We start from the raw sequence: 19,923 nt of genomic DNA, 5'->3' as shown, positions 1-19,923 counted from the left end.
TAGGCCCAGTGTGACATTGACGAGAGGTGCCACTCCGCGCCTTCCACTGAAAAGTTGAGAATATTTTAACTTGTATGCGTGTCTAAAAAAACGCGACTTGCGGTGCAAGGAAGAAGTCTGTCTTAAACAGTGAGGTACTGTATGTAGCCCGACATTAAACAGGTTTTGTAACCTGTTTTTGTTCCTCCTGTTCACACTGGACATTAAAAGATCCCCTCATTTTGTCCTTGTTTTATGCAAAAATCTGTTGAAAAGTGTATCTGTTAATTTGAGGCTTTAGCAGTCTGAGTAGATCAAATCAAGTCCAGAGTTACAGTCTTTTTGTTACTGTTCCTCCTCCAGAGCTAGGCAGAGAAACACTGTCCAGGGATGCACATAGGGGGAATTTTATATTAACAAGACTGTAACTTTAATGTCATGGGTTACTGGTGAGAAAAATACGTTTTTTCAAGCATGTATTTTTCATTTTGAGGGTGTAGTGACCACATTTACTTATTTTAAGTATTCAGATCCTTTACCTACTGCTAGTAAAAGTAACAGTATCAGTCTTACTTCTTTTTTTTTTTTTTAATACTTTATTTATAGTTTTTCAGGTAATCCTTACAAAAAGATGCGAACAGAAACCCTGAACATCTTAACAAATAAACAATCCCCACCACCCAACCAAACCCACCCCTCTCAAGGCTTATGAGGGGGGAAAAAAATAAATTAATAAAGGGACATAAGAGTACGGGCCGCTTAGAGTACATAAAAAAACTATAAACTTACATTAACAGTTATAATCATCTCGGGCCACCAGTACTCGTGAAGGAAAAGTTCTGCACAAAATCGACAAAAGGACTCCATGCTAAGGTGAAATTCTTGCGGGATTTACGCAATTTATATCGAAGCTTTTCCAAAGGGACAGCAGCTCCTTCAGTCACTGTATAAATGAGGGTGGTTTATTAGCTTTCCAGTTGAGAATAATAAGCCAGCGGGCCACCAGTAAAGCAAAGGCTAAAGCATTCGCTTGTAACACTGTTACACTACAGCCTTGGGGTAGTATGCCAAAACCGCTTTATGAAAATCTGGATTTATTGTTTTACCACACATATGTGAAAAGACTTCAAATATTGGACCCCAAAAACCATCCAAATGCTGACAGCCCCAGAACATGTGCCCCACTGAAGCTGAACTGTAGCAACATCTAGGACAGCCAGGATCGACATTGGGGAAGATTTTTGCGAGCCTCTCTTTTGAATAATGAAGACGGTAGAGAACTTTGAACTGTATCAAGCCATGACGTATACACAATGAGGAGTCACAGTCTTACAAGTGATATGAAATGTACTAGTACTTAAAGCTTTAGTGCGTAACTTTTTTTTATAATAATGAACGTCCTTTACATTCAAGCCATTGCCAAATGAGTTACAAAGCTAATTAAGACTCAGATCAGCTTCACAAAACTGTCTGTGTATTTCTCAGTATGGCTGTGTTCAGAAGATTGTGTTGTCCGACTTTCGGCCACAGAAACTCAAGGAAAGATAATTTCCTCTTCTGAAGAGTCCCTTTTTTTTTTAATCCTCTGTGCCTTCCTTGTCTTCTGTATATTGGTGTACTGTAACTGAACGCATTATATTTTATAGGCTGATCACATATCAAAATCCTAATCTGCAAAGTAACTGTCAGTAGTAGAGTCAAAAGTATTTCTCTCTGGAAGTAGAGCTGGGCAATATATCGATATTATATCGATATCGTGATATGAGACTAGATATCGTCTTAGATTTTGGATATCGTAATATGGCATAAGTTTAGTCTTTTCCTGGTTTGAAAGGCTGCATTACAGTAAAGTGATGTCATTTTCTGAACTTACCAGACTGTTGTAGCTGTTCTATTATTTGCCTTTACCCACTTAGTCATTATATCAACATTACTGATGATTATTTATCAAAAATCTCATTGTGTAAATATTTTGTGAAAGCACCAATAGTCAACACTACAATATCATTGCGGTATCGATATTGAGGTATTTGGTCAACAATATTGTGATATTTGATTTTCTTCATATCGCCCAGCCCTATGTGGAAGTATAAAGTAGCATGGAATAATGAGTCTTAATGATAAATAATCATGAGCTGGACCTTTGCTGATTTTAAAGAATAATATGTTTAGTTCTGACGAAGGTGGGTGATATCTGTAGCTTGTAACATTGGTACACTGACAACCCACGCAGCTCACTATTTATTAATTAGCTCAACCTTTTTGTGTCCATCTTGTATTTTGACACCCATCGCGCTGTCAACAACTGTTCACGCCGTTCATAATGAATAATGCTGCCAATGCAAGAGAGCAATATGTTCTTTTGTGTAAAAGGTGAAGAGCAGGAATTTGAGAGAGCAGTTATTTGATATTGTTAAATTGTTGAAAATTAGATGAAGTGGGTGGAGTCAAGTGCCAATATTGAATTTTAATATTGCAGAATAATACTCTTAACCACTTTTTAACACATAGTTTTTTTTTTTGCAGTTACATGTTTCTCACTCACAACTGAACCTCACACATCACTTTACCTCATTCAATATTCTTGTTTGTTTTGCATGTGCAGTAGATGTGACCGTAAGCCACAATACATCAGAAATATTCTGATGGGATCCTCTGGGCGGTAACTGTGGCACTATACTTGTTCTATTCAGAGTTTGTCAAGCTCTCTCTGGGCGTCATTAGGGTTACAGAACACACGTCATGTACTTCCATCTGGATGGTAAAATAATTTGCAAGCGGATGTCAATAAACCTAGGGCACGCCTGTGAAAATATTTCACATAACATCACACACTAGCTAGTGTATCAATAATATCTCCTAGAGAGGAAGTTCATCAGTATTGCCATATTGATTCTCGTAGGCAGGTGAATAAGGTCTGCCTCACTTTCTATCATTCTTCCAGTTTTTTGTCTTAATTAGTCTCAGTCAGTCTTCCTTTTGAATATATTTGACTCATCTTACACACATACTGCATACAACTCCAGCAGACCCCACCTCTATGTGCTGTCTAGAAAATAAAAGGAAATGAGAATTCCTTTTGGAAGGTATTCAATGCAAAGCATCAGTTCTAGGCTCTATTTCATTTTGATAAGTCTGTCATTTCAAAAGCACTAACCCCCGCCTCCCCCCCGAGTTCCTTGTCCTGGAGTAAAAGAAGACTTACAATTACATTCACGCAGAGGTCTTCAACCCCAATTCAGGGCTGTCTAAATGACTGCCTGAGTCGATTTGTGCCAGGTGGGTCTCTCAGAGCGGAGCTCATCAGACGATAGGTCCCTTTGTCGGATTGGAAGACCTCTCAAAAGTCGAGTCAGAATATGTTATCCGGTTCTTCCTCCCACACATGGATAGCTTCCTTTTAAAGGTTTATTCTGGTTGGAGGATTGTCATGGAGATACATTGCTATTACTGTATGCATGTGATTAAGTATTGAAACATAACTGTCCAGGAAATCAAGCATTTAAATGATTTCAAGTAAGTTTTATAATATTTCTGAGTGTACATTTCTTTACTAATATACTTTATGATGCAGAACAAAATGAGTAAGTGTTGTATTAAACCTTTCACATGTAGACAAGTCAGGTACATCAAATAATCAAACCAAACATTTTTTTTAAAGTTTTTAAATATTTTAAGCTAATGAACGTTTTTATATTGACAATGAATGAAATTACTCTGTATAATGTGAAAGGGATCACACAGGGAGTCTGGGCAGCATTAATGTGCTGGTTAAAGAGGAGAGGATGAATTTCAGAAGCTAAACAGTTTGCCATGACTACTTCCTAACAGACTGAAAGAAACATTTGTAGTTTTAGACAGTTCAACCGTGTGTGTGTGTGTGTGTGTGTGTGTGTGTGTGGTGGTGTTGAGTTCACCTTCTAGACCATGATGTTATTCAGAGGACTTGCTCACACATTCGTCACGTATCCCCACCTTTTACACACACACACACACACACACACACACACACACACACACACACACACTTCATGATCAACAGTGTTCCTTTTATATCTTTGAAATGTTTTGATTTGGTGTGAAGTAGTAAAACTTTCCATGACATCTGTTCTAGAGTCTAAACATGAAGTTAAGTTTACCGTCTAGACCATGATGTTATTCGGAGGACGTGCTCACACACGCATCACCTATCCCCACCTTTTTCCCCACACACACACACACACACACACACACACACACACACACTTCATGTTCAACAGTGTTCCTTTTATATCTTTGAAATGTTTTGATTTAGTGTGAAGTAGTAAAACTTCCCATGACGTCTGTTCTAGAGTCTAAACAGGGGTGTGCTTATACAGTAAATATGACATTTCCAGTAGGTCTTATTTCATAATGTGCGTTCACATTTAAGCTTGACTTCTCTGCATTTTTATCTGTTTATACTGATCACAAAATTATGCTAAACTGAGGTGCCTAACACTGACCAGACCTACACCTGCCTTAGGTTCATTGTAAATCCAACTCATCAACAGCCTGGACCATATAGAATAGAATAGAATAGATCTTTATTGTCATTGTGCTTTGACAAATGAAAATCTGTAACATATGAGTTTGATGTCCATATAGGCCTTGTTCTCAATCTTCAACATCCAACATGGAAATCATTACAACCAATTCCTGCTGAACCTGCTACATCCAGCCATGCCCTGCTGTACCACGCTACATACTGCAACACCCTGCAGTGCCCTGCTATGACATGAACTACTATGACTACTATTTCTTAGTCACTTTTCCATTATCTTTATTGTAACTATTATTTCCACTGTTCAGCACATCGACAACCGGCACCGTCAGACACCGCCTACCAAGAGCCTGGGTCTGGCCGAGGTTTCTTCCTAAAAGAAGTTTTTCTCATTACTGAGGTTTCTTCCCAAAAGGGAGTTTTTCCTCGCCACTGTCGCACTGAATGCTTGCTCTTGGGGGAACTACTTGAATTGTTGGGGCTTCATAAATTATAGAGTGTGGTCTAGACCTACTCTATCTGTAAAGTGTCTCGAGATAACTCTTGTTATGATTTGATACTATAAATAAAATTTAATTGAATTGAAATGAATAGGCGCTGCAACGAAATGTCCTCTGAGGCCACATTCTGCGTAAAATGAAATGCCACATTGGAACGTGGGCGGCTGCACGGCAATGTTTACACGGTGGCCAATTTTTCATCCCTTGCCCCCCTGTTGCTGTGTCATCTATTAGAACCTTTTATGCCTCCGCGCCGGCGATAGCCATGGCCTGAAGGGAATTTTCTTCAGATTTGGCACTTGGACCCATGGAAAAACTGATTAGATTTCGGTGGTCAAAGCGAGCTCAGTGTGATCTCATAAAACACGTTTTGGCCATAACTCAAGAATTCATACGCTAGACAAAAAATTCACACAAATGTCTAATTGGATAAATTGATTAACTGCTGACATTTTAAATCCAGAAGGTCAAAGGTCAACTTCATAATGCTCTGCAAAAAAACCAAACTTCTGGACGTTATTTAACGTCATAAGGGGAGACATTTGGTCGGATACTGAATTGGTGATACTAAGCTTGAAAAATGCGGTGATTGTTTAGATCTTCTGTGCTGCCGGGTTGAAGGATACACTTAATACATTTTATTAAACTGCTTCAAAGTCTTAACTACATATCTTACATGAGTCTGGACAGACATGCATGTAAACTGCAACTTGACTGGTTGGCCGAGCCATACAAAAAAATGAAAATACATACAGCATCCAGGGAGCAACTTGGGGTTCAGTGTCTTGCTCAGGGACACGTTAACATGTGACCAGAGGAGCCTGGGATCGAACCGTCGATCTTGTGGTTGAGGGTAGACCAGTCTACCTTCGAGCCACAAGTCGCCCGACAAAACCGCGAGGCATTAATTCTAGTTGTACTTTCACTCAAATGGTAGTAATAATAAAAATGTCGTTTTTTTACAGTACAAATCTCCCCTGCATCACCTCCCGCCCAGCGTGCAATCAACCACAATCCCTGCAAAATGTCACGACACTGATGAGACTGTGTCGGTGTCTTGGGAAATAATCTCAATCTTTACTTATTTCTGATATCCTGTGGTCAACATGCCACAGCGCCAGTATGGAACGTCACTGAGTAAACAAACAAGGCAATGGGACATGGTCTGTGTGTGACGGGACTAGTCTCAGAATTCAAACACGCAGGATCGCATTCTGCTGCGAGAAAGTCGCCATCCAGCCTGGAAGCAGCTCTGGGATGTGTGTGGAACTAGTCCCGTCATTATCAAACACGCTCGATGCCATCATTGCTCCTCTTCTAGTGTACATACTGCTCTGACGTTGAGAAGGTAATTCCGGTTAGGAAATATGAGATGTCTTCCAGTTATTCCACAATGTCAACTTTACCCTGGCCCTGAGTGCAGGGAACAGCAGAGACGTAGGAGGAAGATTACATGTAGAGTAAACAACATGCCAAATACACTATCCATGTGATTGTGATGTCTTAACCCTTTGCTATGTTTTGTGTTATGTTTTACAGAGGCATCCAAGGCAAGAAATGCGGGACCATTATTGTGAAAGCTGAGGAGCTGAACAACTGCAGGGTGAGGACGGATGAACACTCCCTGAAGAGTCTCTGTTGTCCTGTGTCTTTTGTGTTTCTCTATCTTTTCTGCATATTTTTCTGCTCTGTCTTTGCAGACTGATCTCATGAAATGGGTGTGTATGACACGCCAATTCGTATGCCATTATTGGCGTGTTATCAAGACGCATACTCACTTTTTAGCATGTATATCAACGCTGTTTGGCTTCCATTGACTGACCTTGCAATTGCGTGTGAATTTACGCTGTAGCGAGTAGTATGAAAGGGTTAACCATAGCTTTCTTCTCGTGATAACACGTTCTTCTCGCGATAACACGCAAAATGACGATACAATGTTCATCTGTTTACAGACTTAAGAAGAAGTTCAAATGACGTGAGAGGCCCCTTTGTCCTTTGTGTGAATAGTTTATTAAACTTTTGGGAACAACAAAATCCCCACTAACACTTGAAAAGCACTTAAAAGCAGCTGTAGGCATTTCTGGTGCCATGTTTTGTTGGTGGTGTATGTTGTAGTTATGGGGATGACATTATAACATTAGACTTAGAAATATAAAAATGGCCTCTATAGCACCGAAGTATCGAAATCCAACACCAACAAAAAGAAGCAAAAGATTATCAAATGAGTCACAAATATCACTGAATACATCAATTAATAATACTGTTAGTAAAATAATTAAAATAGTGTAAAAAGAAAAATAAAGCTTTTTCCTTTCCTTTTCCCTGTCAGTTAGTTTGTTTACCTGCAATCAGTTGATGAAATAAATTAAAAACTGTATTTTTTTGTGTTTTTACAACGTGGCTCTACTTTGTTTTTTATTACGTCAACAATCAAAGACAGCTTTTGCATTCAGTCTGTCATTACCAAAGAAAATGGCTTTTTTTCACTTTCAACTATTTGGCTCTAAACTTTTCCACAAACAGCCTCAATCGATCAGAAATCATCAATCTACAAAACATGTTGCATTCAAAGGGAAATACGGTCTGCAGATGGGATTCAATACACTCCTCAATGTTAACAGAAGACATGGACTACCACTGCTTAGAAATGGGCATGTACAATGTATAATCCATACATTTATTCTGTCTTTTTCTGTCTCTACTCATTAGGAATCGGTAATGATGCAGTTCTGCGGAAACAAATTGGACAAAAAGGATTTCTTCGGCAAGTCCGATCCCTTCCTGGTCTTCTACAGGAGCAATGAGGATGGCACGTGAGTTCCCCTCCCCCTTCCTCCTTCGCTCTCCGTCCATCTTTCCTTTTCCCCTTTCATGTTTGGTTTAATCCTTCCCTGGATCCAAAGGAAATTGGTTTCATTGATTTGCCTTATATGAAAAGCCGGGCTGCCTGTTTAAGCACGTTTGTGAATTACATGTGGAACTGTTTGTGTATGACGTGTACGAGCGTGTGTGTGTGTGGAGGCAGGAGGCATTGAAGTGCTGTGGTGTGTGTGTGTGTGTGTGTGTGTGTGTGTGTGTGTGTGTGTGTGTGTGTGTGTGTGTGTGTGTGTGTGTGTGTGTGTGTGTGTGTGTGTGTTCGATCCAGCTCTGTGCGCTCTCTTTTCCATCCTGCAGTGTGTGACAAGTCAGATAAGACCTTGCGCTCTGAGGGCAGAAGACACCAAGTCCACCTGCTAGCCAAGGGACTAATGAAATCACCTCTTTGCAGTGTGTGTTTATGTGTGTATTTTTGTGCATGTGTGTGTCAGGGCAGTAGTCAAGTTCCACAGCCCTCCACGTTTACTCTGTTGGCAGAAAGTTACCTCTTTAACTTCATTCACTTTTCTGTTTCCCCCTCTCTCCCCACAAATCTTATTGTTTTTTTTCTCCCTTCGTTCGTTTTCCTTTTCTCACTCTCTTTTCTTCTCCTCGTCTCTCTGCAGGTTTACCATCTGCCACAAGACAGAGGTGGTGAAGAATACATTGAACCCAGTGTGGCAGGCCTTTAAGATCTCTGTTCGAGCTCTTTGCAATGGTGATTACGACAGGTGAGTCCATTTTATACAGATACTAGCTATTTCGGCAACTTAAACAGAATACAACAACACAGACAACCCCCTGATTCATCAGCAAGTTATTTTCAATATCAAACACACTGAAAATATCATGCAAGGTAATATGGGCAACATATGTGATTTGATGAACGGTCCGGCATTGTGTAACGGCCTCTTCAGGCTGCTTACACACAGCATAGCACTGCTGGCTGTGGCTCACCAAAGAGTCTGTCTTTTGGCATATATTGGAAATGTTTTAGTAATTTTTAGTGTGAGAAACCCAAATATCCGCAATAATAAAGGAGGTACTGGAGGTATAAACAGCTTATACTCATTCATTTTACCTTTGTCTGCATAATGTTCTGTCTGTTTAGGCTGGCTGGGATATGAACAATGAGCCTCGACACTGTGCATCTGAACTCATTTCTGCAGCCTTTTATTGTTTACCATGCATTGGGGAGAGTAATAAAATAAAGAGAGAATAACAGCGGTGCATCACCATGAGTGTCTGGGTTACATTTTCTCTGAGGCCACTCGTATAAAAAATGTATGCACTGTATTTTGTAAGGTGCTAAGGAAAGTAGCATTCAATAACACACATCCAGTGTGAATGAAAAATGTATGAAACTGTTTTCAGCTGCTAAGTAGAAATATTATTGTATTTGGCAGATTCAGCAGGAAGGCAAAGATGATTTGGCAGACAAAAATTGCGTAATATTTTGTATTATTTTCAGAGAAGAAGCAGTGCAGATGTATGATTTTTTCCCTCCTTGTTGTTAAGGATTATTCCATCTTAATCAATACTTTCATACCTTTCAATGGAGGTGGGATTTCTTCTCATTCTACACAGCAGCATGGTGGTTCCACTTTGGTTCATGTAACTGCATTCTTATCTAGATGATGTGTTCAGGGGTATGCTGTACTTCACAGGATTTTTGGGAGATAAGTAATATTTTCTGTTGGTCTAGTTTATATTTAGTTCACGAGTTTACAGAGAGAGGGGGCAGACGGCTACTTCAATTCTCTTACTGTAAACTGTGTACAGAACAAAGAGCCAAAAAACAATGTATTCTTAAGTCAGAACTCCGTTACATTTCTCTGCATTTATTTTGATACCACAACAAGTGTCTGTGCACAGAGTCTCTCTATTTGCCTGAATAGGTCTTTGATCGAGTATGAATGTGGTATGTGATTGTTTGGCTGTTTTTTTTTTTTTTTGTATTTGACCAAAAGCAGGGGATATATAATTCTGCTTTACTAAAACATCTTCCATCGTCCATTGCGCTGATCCAGGAACTGCCTTGAATGCAGGAGCTGTCAGTGGAACTTGCTGCTGGTTGTAATTGGGTGATGGACAGGGCTCTCGCTGAGGGGATGCTATCTTTGTGGCCGATAGCGTTGCCATTCAAAACATTTATCTTATTTGAAAAGGAATGCCAGTAAATTCTGCTGCTACTCTGTATTAATTCTTTTTTGGTAACCTTCAGTTTTACAGGTCCGCAATTTCCTAAATGTGTAATCAAAATTCCTAGCATTTGTTCTGAAAAGAGCTACATACTTTGGTACTAATTACTGGGAAATTGTCCTCAAAAGAAGAGCTATGCTAAAAGAAAATATTAATTTGTTAAGGAAAAGTCTTCATATAGTTTGAATTGTCTGCTTGCCTGCAGAAAAATGCAGAACCAGCTGACCTGCAGTGCTCTGACTAAAAGGTCTCTATAGGTTACATTAGCAATTCATTTAAATGAATTATGTAATTAAAAAAATAGAAGTTATTAGAAAATTCTGCTTCTACATATACTTCTTACTTTCGATCTCAGGAGAAGTCTGAGAAAACAAATAAGAAGGTAGAAGTGTGTCTCTCTCATGTCAGTCATGTGTTTGTGTCCGTTTTGGGTGTCGACAGGAGCTGTGTAGTAAAAAGCACAAAGACGGTTAAGCTTAGTTCAGCTAGCAGACAGCGGCATTGATCTGAAAGTTTGGTATCAATAAGCTTATTAGAGTTGAATCTATGTGGGTCTCAGAAAACTCACAGTGGACTGCACATACAACACACACTCACTCACACTCATACTCACACATTGAATCTGTCTCTGCAGCTTGGGAAAAGAGATAAGAAGGAGCTCAAGCTGGCAAACAATAGAAAACGGTGTCTCTCTACTCCTGGGTCACACACACACACACACACACACACACACACACACACACACACACACGCATGCACACTCACTCACTCACTCACTCACTCACTCACTCACTCCTCATCAAAGCTGTTTCCTACTAAGATGTGGCATAACACCGACTTAATGAGACACACGCCCATAAACACATGCATGTACACACACATTATGGCAACAGCTCTGCAAATACAGGTTTCTCTGGAGGAGAGTGTGTTAAGCCAACCAGGAGACACATTCATCCCCAGAGTGCCCATCACTATCAGCCAGCTCATTCCCACTCCTTTACTCTAATGTGCATCTGGCTCTCTAAGCAGCTCTGAAGCCCATTAATGATGCTTTATATTTCCGCTTCTTCTCATATTGAAAGATGTAAAGTGCATTTTTGGCTCAGGTTTTGAATTAGGTATCATTTGCTTTTAGAAAGCCGCCCAATCTCTGAACAGTAAGTTCAGAATAAAGTCAAACAAGATTCAGTATGGTCACAAACTTGTATACAGTCCCGTCTCCACTTCCTGCTGTCAAAAAGACAAACTTCATCGGCCAAGAGTATGAGAGTATGAGCATTATATGATTTTGTCACTCTGACTTCTGTCTTTTATTACTTTCTGTCATTTTTTCTTTTGCCGTTTTCACACCATCTTCTCTTCCCCTTGCTCTCTCTCTCCTTCATTCTCCCCAGCAGAGTGCCTTTTGCTCTGTCCATTTTAATTCAGTCTCTGTTCTATTATCCCTTTGCCTCACCCTTCTCGCTCTCTACGTATACGTATCACTCTCCTGCTTTTGTCAGAAAGAAATGACCCTCCTGTTGAAGATATTGGTAGATGGAGTGATAGCACAGCATATCTGCCTCCTGCAGACTATTCTGTTTTTTTCTCTCCCCCATTTCCTTGTAAGCTATAATGGGATGCAGAAAAAGATGTATTTGGAGATGAAGAGCGCACATTACTGGAGAAAAATACAGTGACAGGCAGACAGTGTGGAATATAGATAAGCTGCAGAATGGATCTGCTTCTCCTAATGGCTTTATGACAACAATGACAAAAGAAATTAGCTTTCTTCTGATCAAGTGTTAGACTTAACATCTATGTATATTTTATAATTTCACAAGTATAGAAGATAGCTTTTTAGCACTTTGAATATGAGAATAGTAAGTCAGTTTAGTTGTTCCCTGGAGAAAAACTTTTTTTTTTTTAATTGTAAATGTCCAGCAACATCATCTTTCACCTTCTAGATATGGTGCATGTTGCCACGAAGCATTGCAACGCCTCAAGAAATCCAGAAATCCTATCAGGAGAAACATCATTAGACCCATAATTCAGGAAACTAAAACAAATCTGTCTTTTTAATCTGATCCTCATCTTGTGCCTCTCCCAACAGAACAATCAAGGTTGAGGTGTACGACTGGGACAGAGATGGCAGGTAATTCCTTTCTTTTATTTGACCACTTGTATTGTTCTTTTTGTAGTTTAACTATCATAAAACCCTTTAAATTACACCCTGCAAACACATATGATATTTCCTGGGATCAATACATTACAACCGATCTGGCAAGTTCTGGCAATCCAGTACCAACTTTGTTTGAATTGATCTAGATGCATGATTAGACATATTATGTTTTCATGTGACTCAACACCTCTGCTGTTTGTTACTTTACCGTAGAAGTATAAACGAAGCATCAGGCCGCCGCGTTCTAAAAACACATCTTATTCATTTGAATGAAGCCACTGCTTTTCAGGGGTGGGCGATGCCACAAAATTTGCTTCTGCTCCTATGCCAAGTAATACCAGGAGCAGAATTACAGACATTAATACAGATTCCATGATCCATGATGTCATTTTAGAAGTGCATCTTCTGAATGCATTTTCATTACAATTTAGGGATTTGCTAAACTTTTTTTTTTTTTTACTATTCTGTGTGAATTACTTAATCACATGCATCTTAAGACACAAGATACTTTTTTTTTTTAACGATTTATATCAAATACATTTATTGTGTGAGCTCTGTAAACTAACAAGGCTCAAGTAACAGCAGCAGAGAAACTAAGAAGAGAGTTCATGTTCAACAACATGGGACCAATTCAAAACAAGACTTAAGTATCAGTGGTATCAATACTTTAGTATCGACCAGTACACCCCTACTTTGTTGATGCAGGGGGTTGCCATCGCAGAGTCGTCGGGCAAAAACTTTTTGCCGGAATGCAATGTGATGTCATCTGGCTGCATTGGCCAATCCAATATGTGCAAGCACACATTCGTGGTAGATTACTTTGTGACATGAATGCTGTATTTTTACTGTCTACCTTGTGATTGTCATGAAAAAGATCAAATAATTGCCACCATGATAACTTTCCAGAACAGTTCAATCGTTCGCATCGCATCTGATGAGTCTTTAGACTTGTGGCTCTATTACTCCAACTGGACCTCCTGGATCCGATTTTCATTGTCCCCTCACATTTTTTTAAAGCACGGCTGTTTTTGAAACTTGAACAAAAAAACGCAAATAAGATGACACTTTATAGTTCGAAAACACCTGTTCTGTTTGTTTGAGCAATTTTTATAGTGTCATAGTGTTTCGTACTATATTGTGAGGATAGCAGGTTGTAAAGATATAAATCTGATATGCAATGATAACCTCCCTACTTGTAATCATCTGATAAATATGCGGCAATACATTCCCTAATTACTTCCTATGTTGATAAGATTCAACACGTTAGCTTCCTGTGCACGGCTAATCTAATCCAAGTCACACATAATTGACACTACTGTATGTTTTCAGAAGGTAAGGAAGCTGTGTGCAGGACCGTCACAGATTGACTGCGTAATGATGAGTCTGGATTCTGGCTGCTGACAGTCAGACAGAGAGAAAGGAGTGACATTTGTCAAACTGTAGTTGAACGGGGAGTTGTTTCTCTATTATTTATGCTCTGCAATCTATTCAGCATCACTCTCAAATCTGATAGCGGGAACACAGTGATACCTTGGTGTAGCGTTTTTCAACGGGACTGAGAAATACTATCAATGTTTAACAAGCTGTTTGGTTGAACTGAGCTTTAGTGTTTGTTTCAACATGAATTTCTTCCTCATGTTTGAGTTGCTCTCATATTCGTCATTACATTACATGTCATTAAGCTGACGCTTTTATCCAAAGCGACTTACAATTGCTATATACTGTACGTCAGAGGCCGCACGCCTCTGGTCTGGAGCAACTATGGGTTAAGTGTCTTGCTCAGGGACACATTGGTTGATGGATCGCAGTGGGAATTAAACCCAGGTCTCCCACACCAAAGGCATGTGTCATATCCACTGCACCATCACCACCCATGGATCTCATCATGGATTTCACTTTAAGTTAAATAATTTGGGATTGTCACTACATCGTGGTCTGTGTGTGCTATCAATCAAATAATCAAATGGAATATATTGTCAAACACAACTCTTAATATTTTTTGTTCTTGCTCTGTTTTTCTCACTTCCCTTTGTAGTCATGACTTTATCGGAGAATTCAGCACCAGCTACAGAGAACTATCCAGAGGGCAGAGCCAGTTCAACGTCTATGAGGTGAATTTGTGTGTGTATTTGTGTGTGAGCTTGCATGTATTCTCCTCTTCAGACCAGTGTACAGGTCAGCAGGTCACACACACACACACACACACACACACACACACACACACACACACACACACACACACACACACACACACACAGTAATTGGACTACTAATACCATTGGGTTTCCATCTGGAACTTTTTCTACTAAAGTTAAATTGTAATAAAACTCAACTGCCATTTCACTTCTGCCCTACTCAACAGTTTATTTTTATATGGCAGGGGAAATAAAAATCATAATAAAAGTGCTAATGTTTCTCAGCTAAAGACAGTTTTAGCGGATGTGAACTGAACAAAAAAACCCTTTTTAATAGCTTCTAAAAGTAGAAATATACTGCTTTAGTTTAAGGCAGTAGGAGTTAAAGCAGATCAAACATTATGGATCATGTCCATGTTTCTTTGATCATGTCACACCCCATAGAAATGGACACAAACCAGATGCTTGAACATGAGACTTCAGAGCAGCAGATGTAATGTTGATGTTTACAAATTCCTAGCCTTAAAAAAGTGAGGTAAAATGCTAACATTTGTGGAAATAAATGGAAGAAAAGGTATTTCCAATATATAGTATGATTTAAATATGCCACCCATATAATCTGACATAATTTATACTGTATTTTTTTGTGTGGAGAATAATTAATGATTAAGGATAATGAGCTCTCATAAGACTAACATTTTTATCCTCACTTTCTCTCATGCACACACACAACATACACACACACACACACACACACACACACACACACACTGACAGTTATGATTGATCACTGGCTTATCTTCTCCCAGGAAGAATCAACACTTCTTGATTAACAGAGTACCACACGGAGAGGAGAGCGCACAGGGGACTGTCATTTTAAACAGCTGCTGTTTGCCTAATATCGCTCAGATGTGCACACGCACAAAGGTGCACACAGAGGCCCATTGATAAGTATGTGGGGAACAGTAAAAGGATAGAAACACAGACACACAAACACCCAAAGTAATTTTGTGTTTTCTGGCCTGTGTCGTGACCCTGGCTTCCAACTTAAAGCCGGCAGTTAGAGAGAAGATGGTTTTCTATTGCAAGAGGCCATGTGTGTGTGTGTGTGTGTGTGTGTGTCTGTGTGTGTCTGTGTGTGTCTTTGTGTGTGTTACAACTGCGTTTCAATCATTGCACCTCTCCTCCAGAGGCAAACGTGTCCTTGTGTGTACCTATTGCAATGTGAACCAAGGGGAAATGCATAAATCCACACATTTGTATGTTATTTCCCTGAGGTCCTCTTGTTCTGTTTAACCTTGGCACAGTATAATTAGACCATACAGCTCTGATTCAACAGCTCTGATGCAGTGTTTGGGATTCAAAGGGAGTTTCAGGATTGTCTATGGCTGTCCCTACATCACAGGAGCAATTGCATGTTTTAATGAGCTCGGGTTGCATAATAAGAGACTAAATTAATTGAGGTCCACGGCCAAAAAAGTCTCTTTTCTAATCGGTACATAAAAACAACAGGGTCTCAAATCATAATGTAAAGCTTGTCCTGTTACGTATTCATAAAGTCCCACCACTCAGTTTAGAGCCAAAATCTCTCTCTGGATTTAGCTACTCTGAATATGTTGGGCTGTGTGCATTGCTCAAAGGCATATTCATGGTGGTTGCTCGTTTAGGGAGAGGAATATTTGAATGGAGAGTGAGAGGGAGCTGTACTGACTATGCTGTATATGACTTCACACACACACACACACACACACACACACATAGATTTGATTAAATCTGAGTCAGATCGCTTATTTGGCAGATTTAGGCTCCCATAAACAGTCTTAAAGGTCCCATATTGTAAAAAGTGTAAAGCAGGTTGAGGTGCTATATAAATACTGTGAAAGTATCAAAACGCTCAATCCACAGAGTGCACACAACCCGTATTCAGAAACTGTGCCTTTAAACGAGCCGTCGGGACTTCTGTATGGACTAATATATGAATTAAGGGATGATAACTTTCAGATCCATAAGCTGTTCTCAGCACGCATCACTGGTAGTCTGCGTGACATCATCTCTCTCTCTCTCTCTACTTTATTCACTGTCTGTCAGCTGCTCACATTGATTGCCTTCTTCTAAAATATTAGAAACACTAAAAGCAGAACCAGAAAACCCAAGACGTAATCAATTTGGTGTTGCTCCATTATTTCTGAGTGTCGGCGAGTTTTGGATATTCTGTCCAATAAACAAGCGACCGTCTCGATCACGTGACGTGTGTTTACAGTGTTTGGTGAGTTTGACAAAGTGCAGTGTGAAAGCCAACCGAACCAAATGAAAAATGCAACAATGTTGCAACTTCACCCCCGAATCGATCAGTCCACCGAACTATAGGTGTGAAAGCGCCCTAAAAAAATACACCAGAGGGTGAATAGAGGTATATTCAGACAGTGTGTTTTTTTTTTTTTTAAACATTAAAGCATGTAAACATGTTCTAGTAGAAACCCAAAATACAAGTATGAACTCTGCAGTTCCGCTCTGCTCTATGAAGCTTTTTAGCATCTTTCAGCTCATATTTTCTGGTTTCCGGCCCACAGCTTTCAGGTTTTATGTCTCTGTGTTCTCATCAGGGGCGTTTTGAAAAGTGCAGGTGGCAGCTGTTTTCAGTGAAAAAGTGCTAAAACCCACTCTACACTGCCTGCCAAGCATCAAACCTCATACAAAGTTAGCAGCTAGCTAGTTAACATAGTGGAGCATTTTGCAGCTAAAGAGCCAGATATTTCCACCAGGAGGTGCCAATTCTGAACCGGTCCTTAAAAAAGCCAGCCTTATATCACACAAATGAAAGACTGAATTGAAGAATGAATGAATAAATAAATGTTAAAATCACAACAGAGAACCTTGTCCTTTTTTTCAGGTGATAAATCCAAAGAAGAAAGGGAGGAAGAAAAAATACCTCAACTCTGGAACGGTGAGGAAATATCCATCAATAATGAATCATTCTTTTCCTTTGATACATTAAGTTGCATGGGCTACATTTAAAGTGCAATACCATACTACAGTAGATCCAGATGGGTACCTCTTTTATACTGCTGAGTGTTTCATTTTGTAATTGAACCAACCAGAAAGAATAAACTGTATTTGAAAGTGATTTTCATTGACACAAAGCTGATTGTGGTCCTGTCGCTCACAGGTAACGCTGCTGTCATTCCTGGTGGACATCGACGTCACCTTCCTGGACTACATCAAAGGAGGGTAGGTCAATGACCATGCGTTCATTGCGCGCACATTGAGAGATGGGGGTTGTAGTCGGTTTTAATGAGAAGTGACACGCTGTCTCGATTGCCCCATCATGACTCAGTGTCTGCAATATGTCAAAGATAATGATCCCTCAGATGGAAAAGTGTACATTTGCATGTGAGAGAAGGACAGTGAAAGGTGGAGAGAGACTGACAGATGGGTCGACCTGAAGTCAAGTACACAGGGCTCCCCGACTCTGAATTGTCTGTGTCTGTGCACTTGTGTGTAATCTTTTATTGTGTTTCAGCACCCGCCCTGTGCCAATGTGTGTAGGCTCGTATGTGTGTCTTTGTACATGTTCTTGTGTACGCATGTTGCTCAGGAGGGTCGACCGTGTGCAACCAGGCATGGCGTGAATGCTCGCCTACACACTCTGCCTTCATTAGACTCACAGAGGGGGGGGCTGTCAAGGGAGAGAAAGGGAGGGTGTGTGTGTGTGTGTGTGTGTGTGTGTGTGTGTGTGTGTGTGTGTGTGTGTGTCCGTTCCTGCTGCCCTTGTAGCTTGTTTTTTTAGCTGTTACGGAAAGTCAGCTGGCATTTCAAGGATTTTTTCAAAATAAAGTTTTAGCCTGGTTTTGCGAGAAGAAAGTATAAGCTTGTTCCCTCTGTGACAAAACCATAAGAAAACAACACAATCTATTTCCCAACCAGCTTTTTTTTTTTGCTGCTCCATTCAGGAGGATTTAAACAGACAGCTCAGAGCAGAACTGCAAAAAGCCGGCCAAAAATGGCTTGAGCCAGTTAGAGGATTATCCAAGAAGAACACTTGCTACGCTAGACTATCTTCTGTTTGCTCCACAAATGATTTAGAGGACTGTCATACATAATAAATTCGACATACAAGACTATTCATCTTTCTCTAATATTAGTCGATGACATATGTTTCTAACCTGGCAAACTTAAGTCACAAAACTACGTCCTTACTGACTGCAAACATTAAAAACCGTCTGTAGAAAGAGCAGTTATAAGACTGGATGGACAGTAACCTGAACATGCAGAGAAACGATAGTCACAAGAAGGTAATATACAGTAAATGTGCACATAGTGTGAACCCTCACCACAATAAAGCCTTGTGAAGCCAGTGTAGTAGTAGTAGTAGTAGTAGTAGTAGTAGTAGTAGTAGCAGCAGTAGTTTATTTTGAATATGTAAAAAAAATATAAAATAAAAATATATATATATACAGACATGCATACATATATAAAATTAACATGACAGCTTAATAAGGTCATGTACTTCTCAGCATAATCTTCCAAAATTATTGTAAGTAATTCAAAGTAGAAATTCCCATGTTCAAAAAGGAGTAGGAAGAAGTTCATAACAAACTTTTCAGGTCCTACCCCCTTTCTCTATTTTTATCCTTTAGTTAAATACAAAACAATTTGCTGCTTCTCTTATACATACATCTTTACATACACCGTAAATCTACCTAACTACTGTTCACATAAACCCATGCATTCACATAGATACAGATGCATACATACATGCATACACATTCACATTTTTTTCTTCTTTCTTTTCAATCTTTCTTCTTTATTTCCGTCAATCTATAGCAAATCAAATAATAACACCTTCATACCAGACTTAATATGTAGACCAAGGAACCTGCATACAATACTATCACCTCGAGTCCTTTTCGTATCCATTTAATATATTCAGTTTAAATAGTCTTTTAAAATTACTCATTGTTGTACATGATTTCATCTCTTCACTGCAGCTGTTCCATACATTAACTCCTTTGGTTGTGATGCAGTGATATTTAGAATTTGTTCTTATAAGTTTCTTTTTAAATACAAATGTTCCTCTTAAGTGATGTTTGCTCTCTCTCATTTGAAACAACCCTTGAATACTGTTCGATAGCTGTTGATTAGTTATTTTGTACATAATTTGTGCAGTTTTGAAGTCAACAATATCTCTGAATTTTAGTGCTTTTAATTTAATAAACAGTGGAGTAGTTGGTGAAAAGATCACTTTATGACTAAGAACACAGATCAATATATTATTGATTCACAGGACAGTAGGAATGCACTTTGCATGACGGCCAAGCTCGTCAGAATGACTGCATGTGCGAGAGCTGGCTTTGAAATGCATGTGTGAACTAACACCACGTGTCCCAGCATATGTTTACTCGCTCTGTCGCTCACTGCTAATGGAGAATTCCCATCTCAGAGCCTCCTTACACACAGACCACTTTCCCAGCAGCACCGTCAGTCAGAGAGCACTTTGAAACTCTCAGGAAGAGGGTGTTTTTCTTTCTTTTTCTGGCGGTGCTTTGGGAGTGTGAGCTCGGTGCTGTT

General features: G+C 39.6%; 1 protein-coding gene across 1 annotated transcript in view; it reads left to right on the top strand.

Annotated features, from left to right (window-relative positions):
• Positions 1 to 19,923, top strand: part of LOC116054609 (copine-8) — an 84,256-nt gene that overhangs the window by 46,250 nt on the left and 18,083 nt on the right. The window contains exons 7-13 of the mRNA XM_031306244.2: positions 6,541 to 6,604; positions 7,711 to 7,814; positions 8,484 to 8,588; positions 12,152 to 12,193; positions 14,256 to 14,331; positions 17,246 to 17,299; positions 17,522 to 17,583. Coding sequence (XP_031162104.1) covers positions 6,541 to 6,604; positions 7,711 to 7,814; positions 8,484 to 8,588; positions 12,152 to 12,193; positions 14,256 to 14,331; positions 17,246 to 17,299; positions 17,522 to 17,583 — 507 coding nt within the window. The remainder of the gene's footprint in view (positions 1 to 6,540; positions 6,605 to 7,710; positions 7,815 to 8,483; positions 8,589 to 12,151; positions 12,194 to 14,255; positions 14,332 to 17,245; positions 17,300 to 17,521; positions 17,584 to 19,923) is intronic.

This window comes from Sander lucioperca, chromosome 20 (assembly GCF_008315115.2).
Source record: "Sander lucioperca isolate FBNREF2018 chromosome 20, SLUC_FBN_1.2, whole genome shotgun sequence".
Classification (NCBI taxonomy): domain Eukaryota; kingdom Metazoa; phylum Chordata; class Actinopteri; order Perciformes; family Percidae; genus Sander; species Sander lucioperca.
Note: the sequence above shows the minus strand (reverse complement) of the source record. Positions and strands in the feature narration are given on the sequence as shown.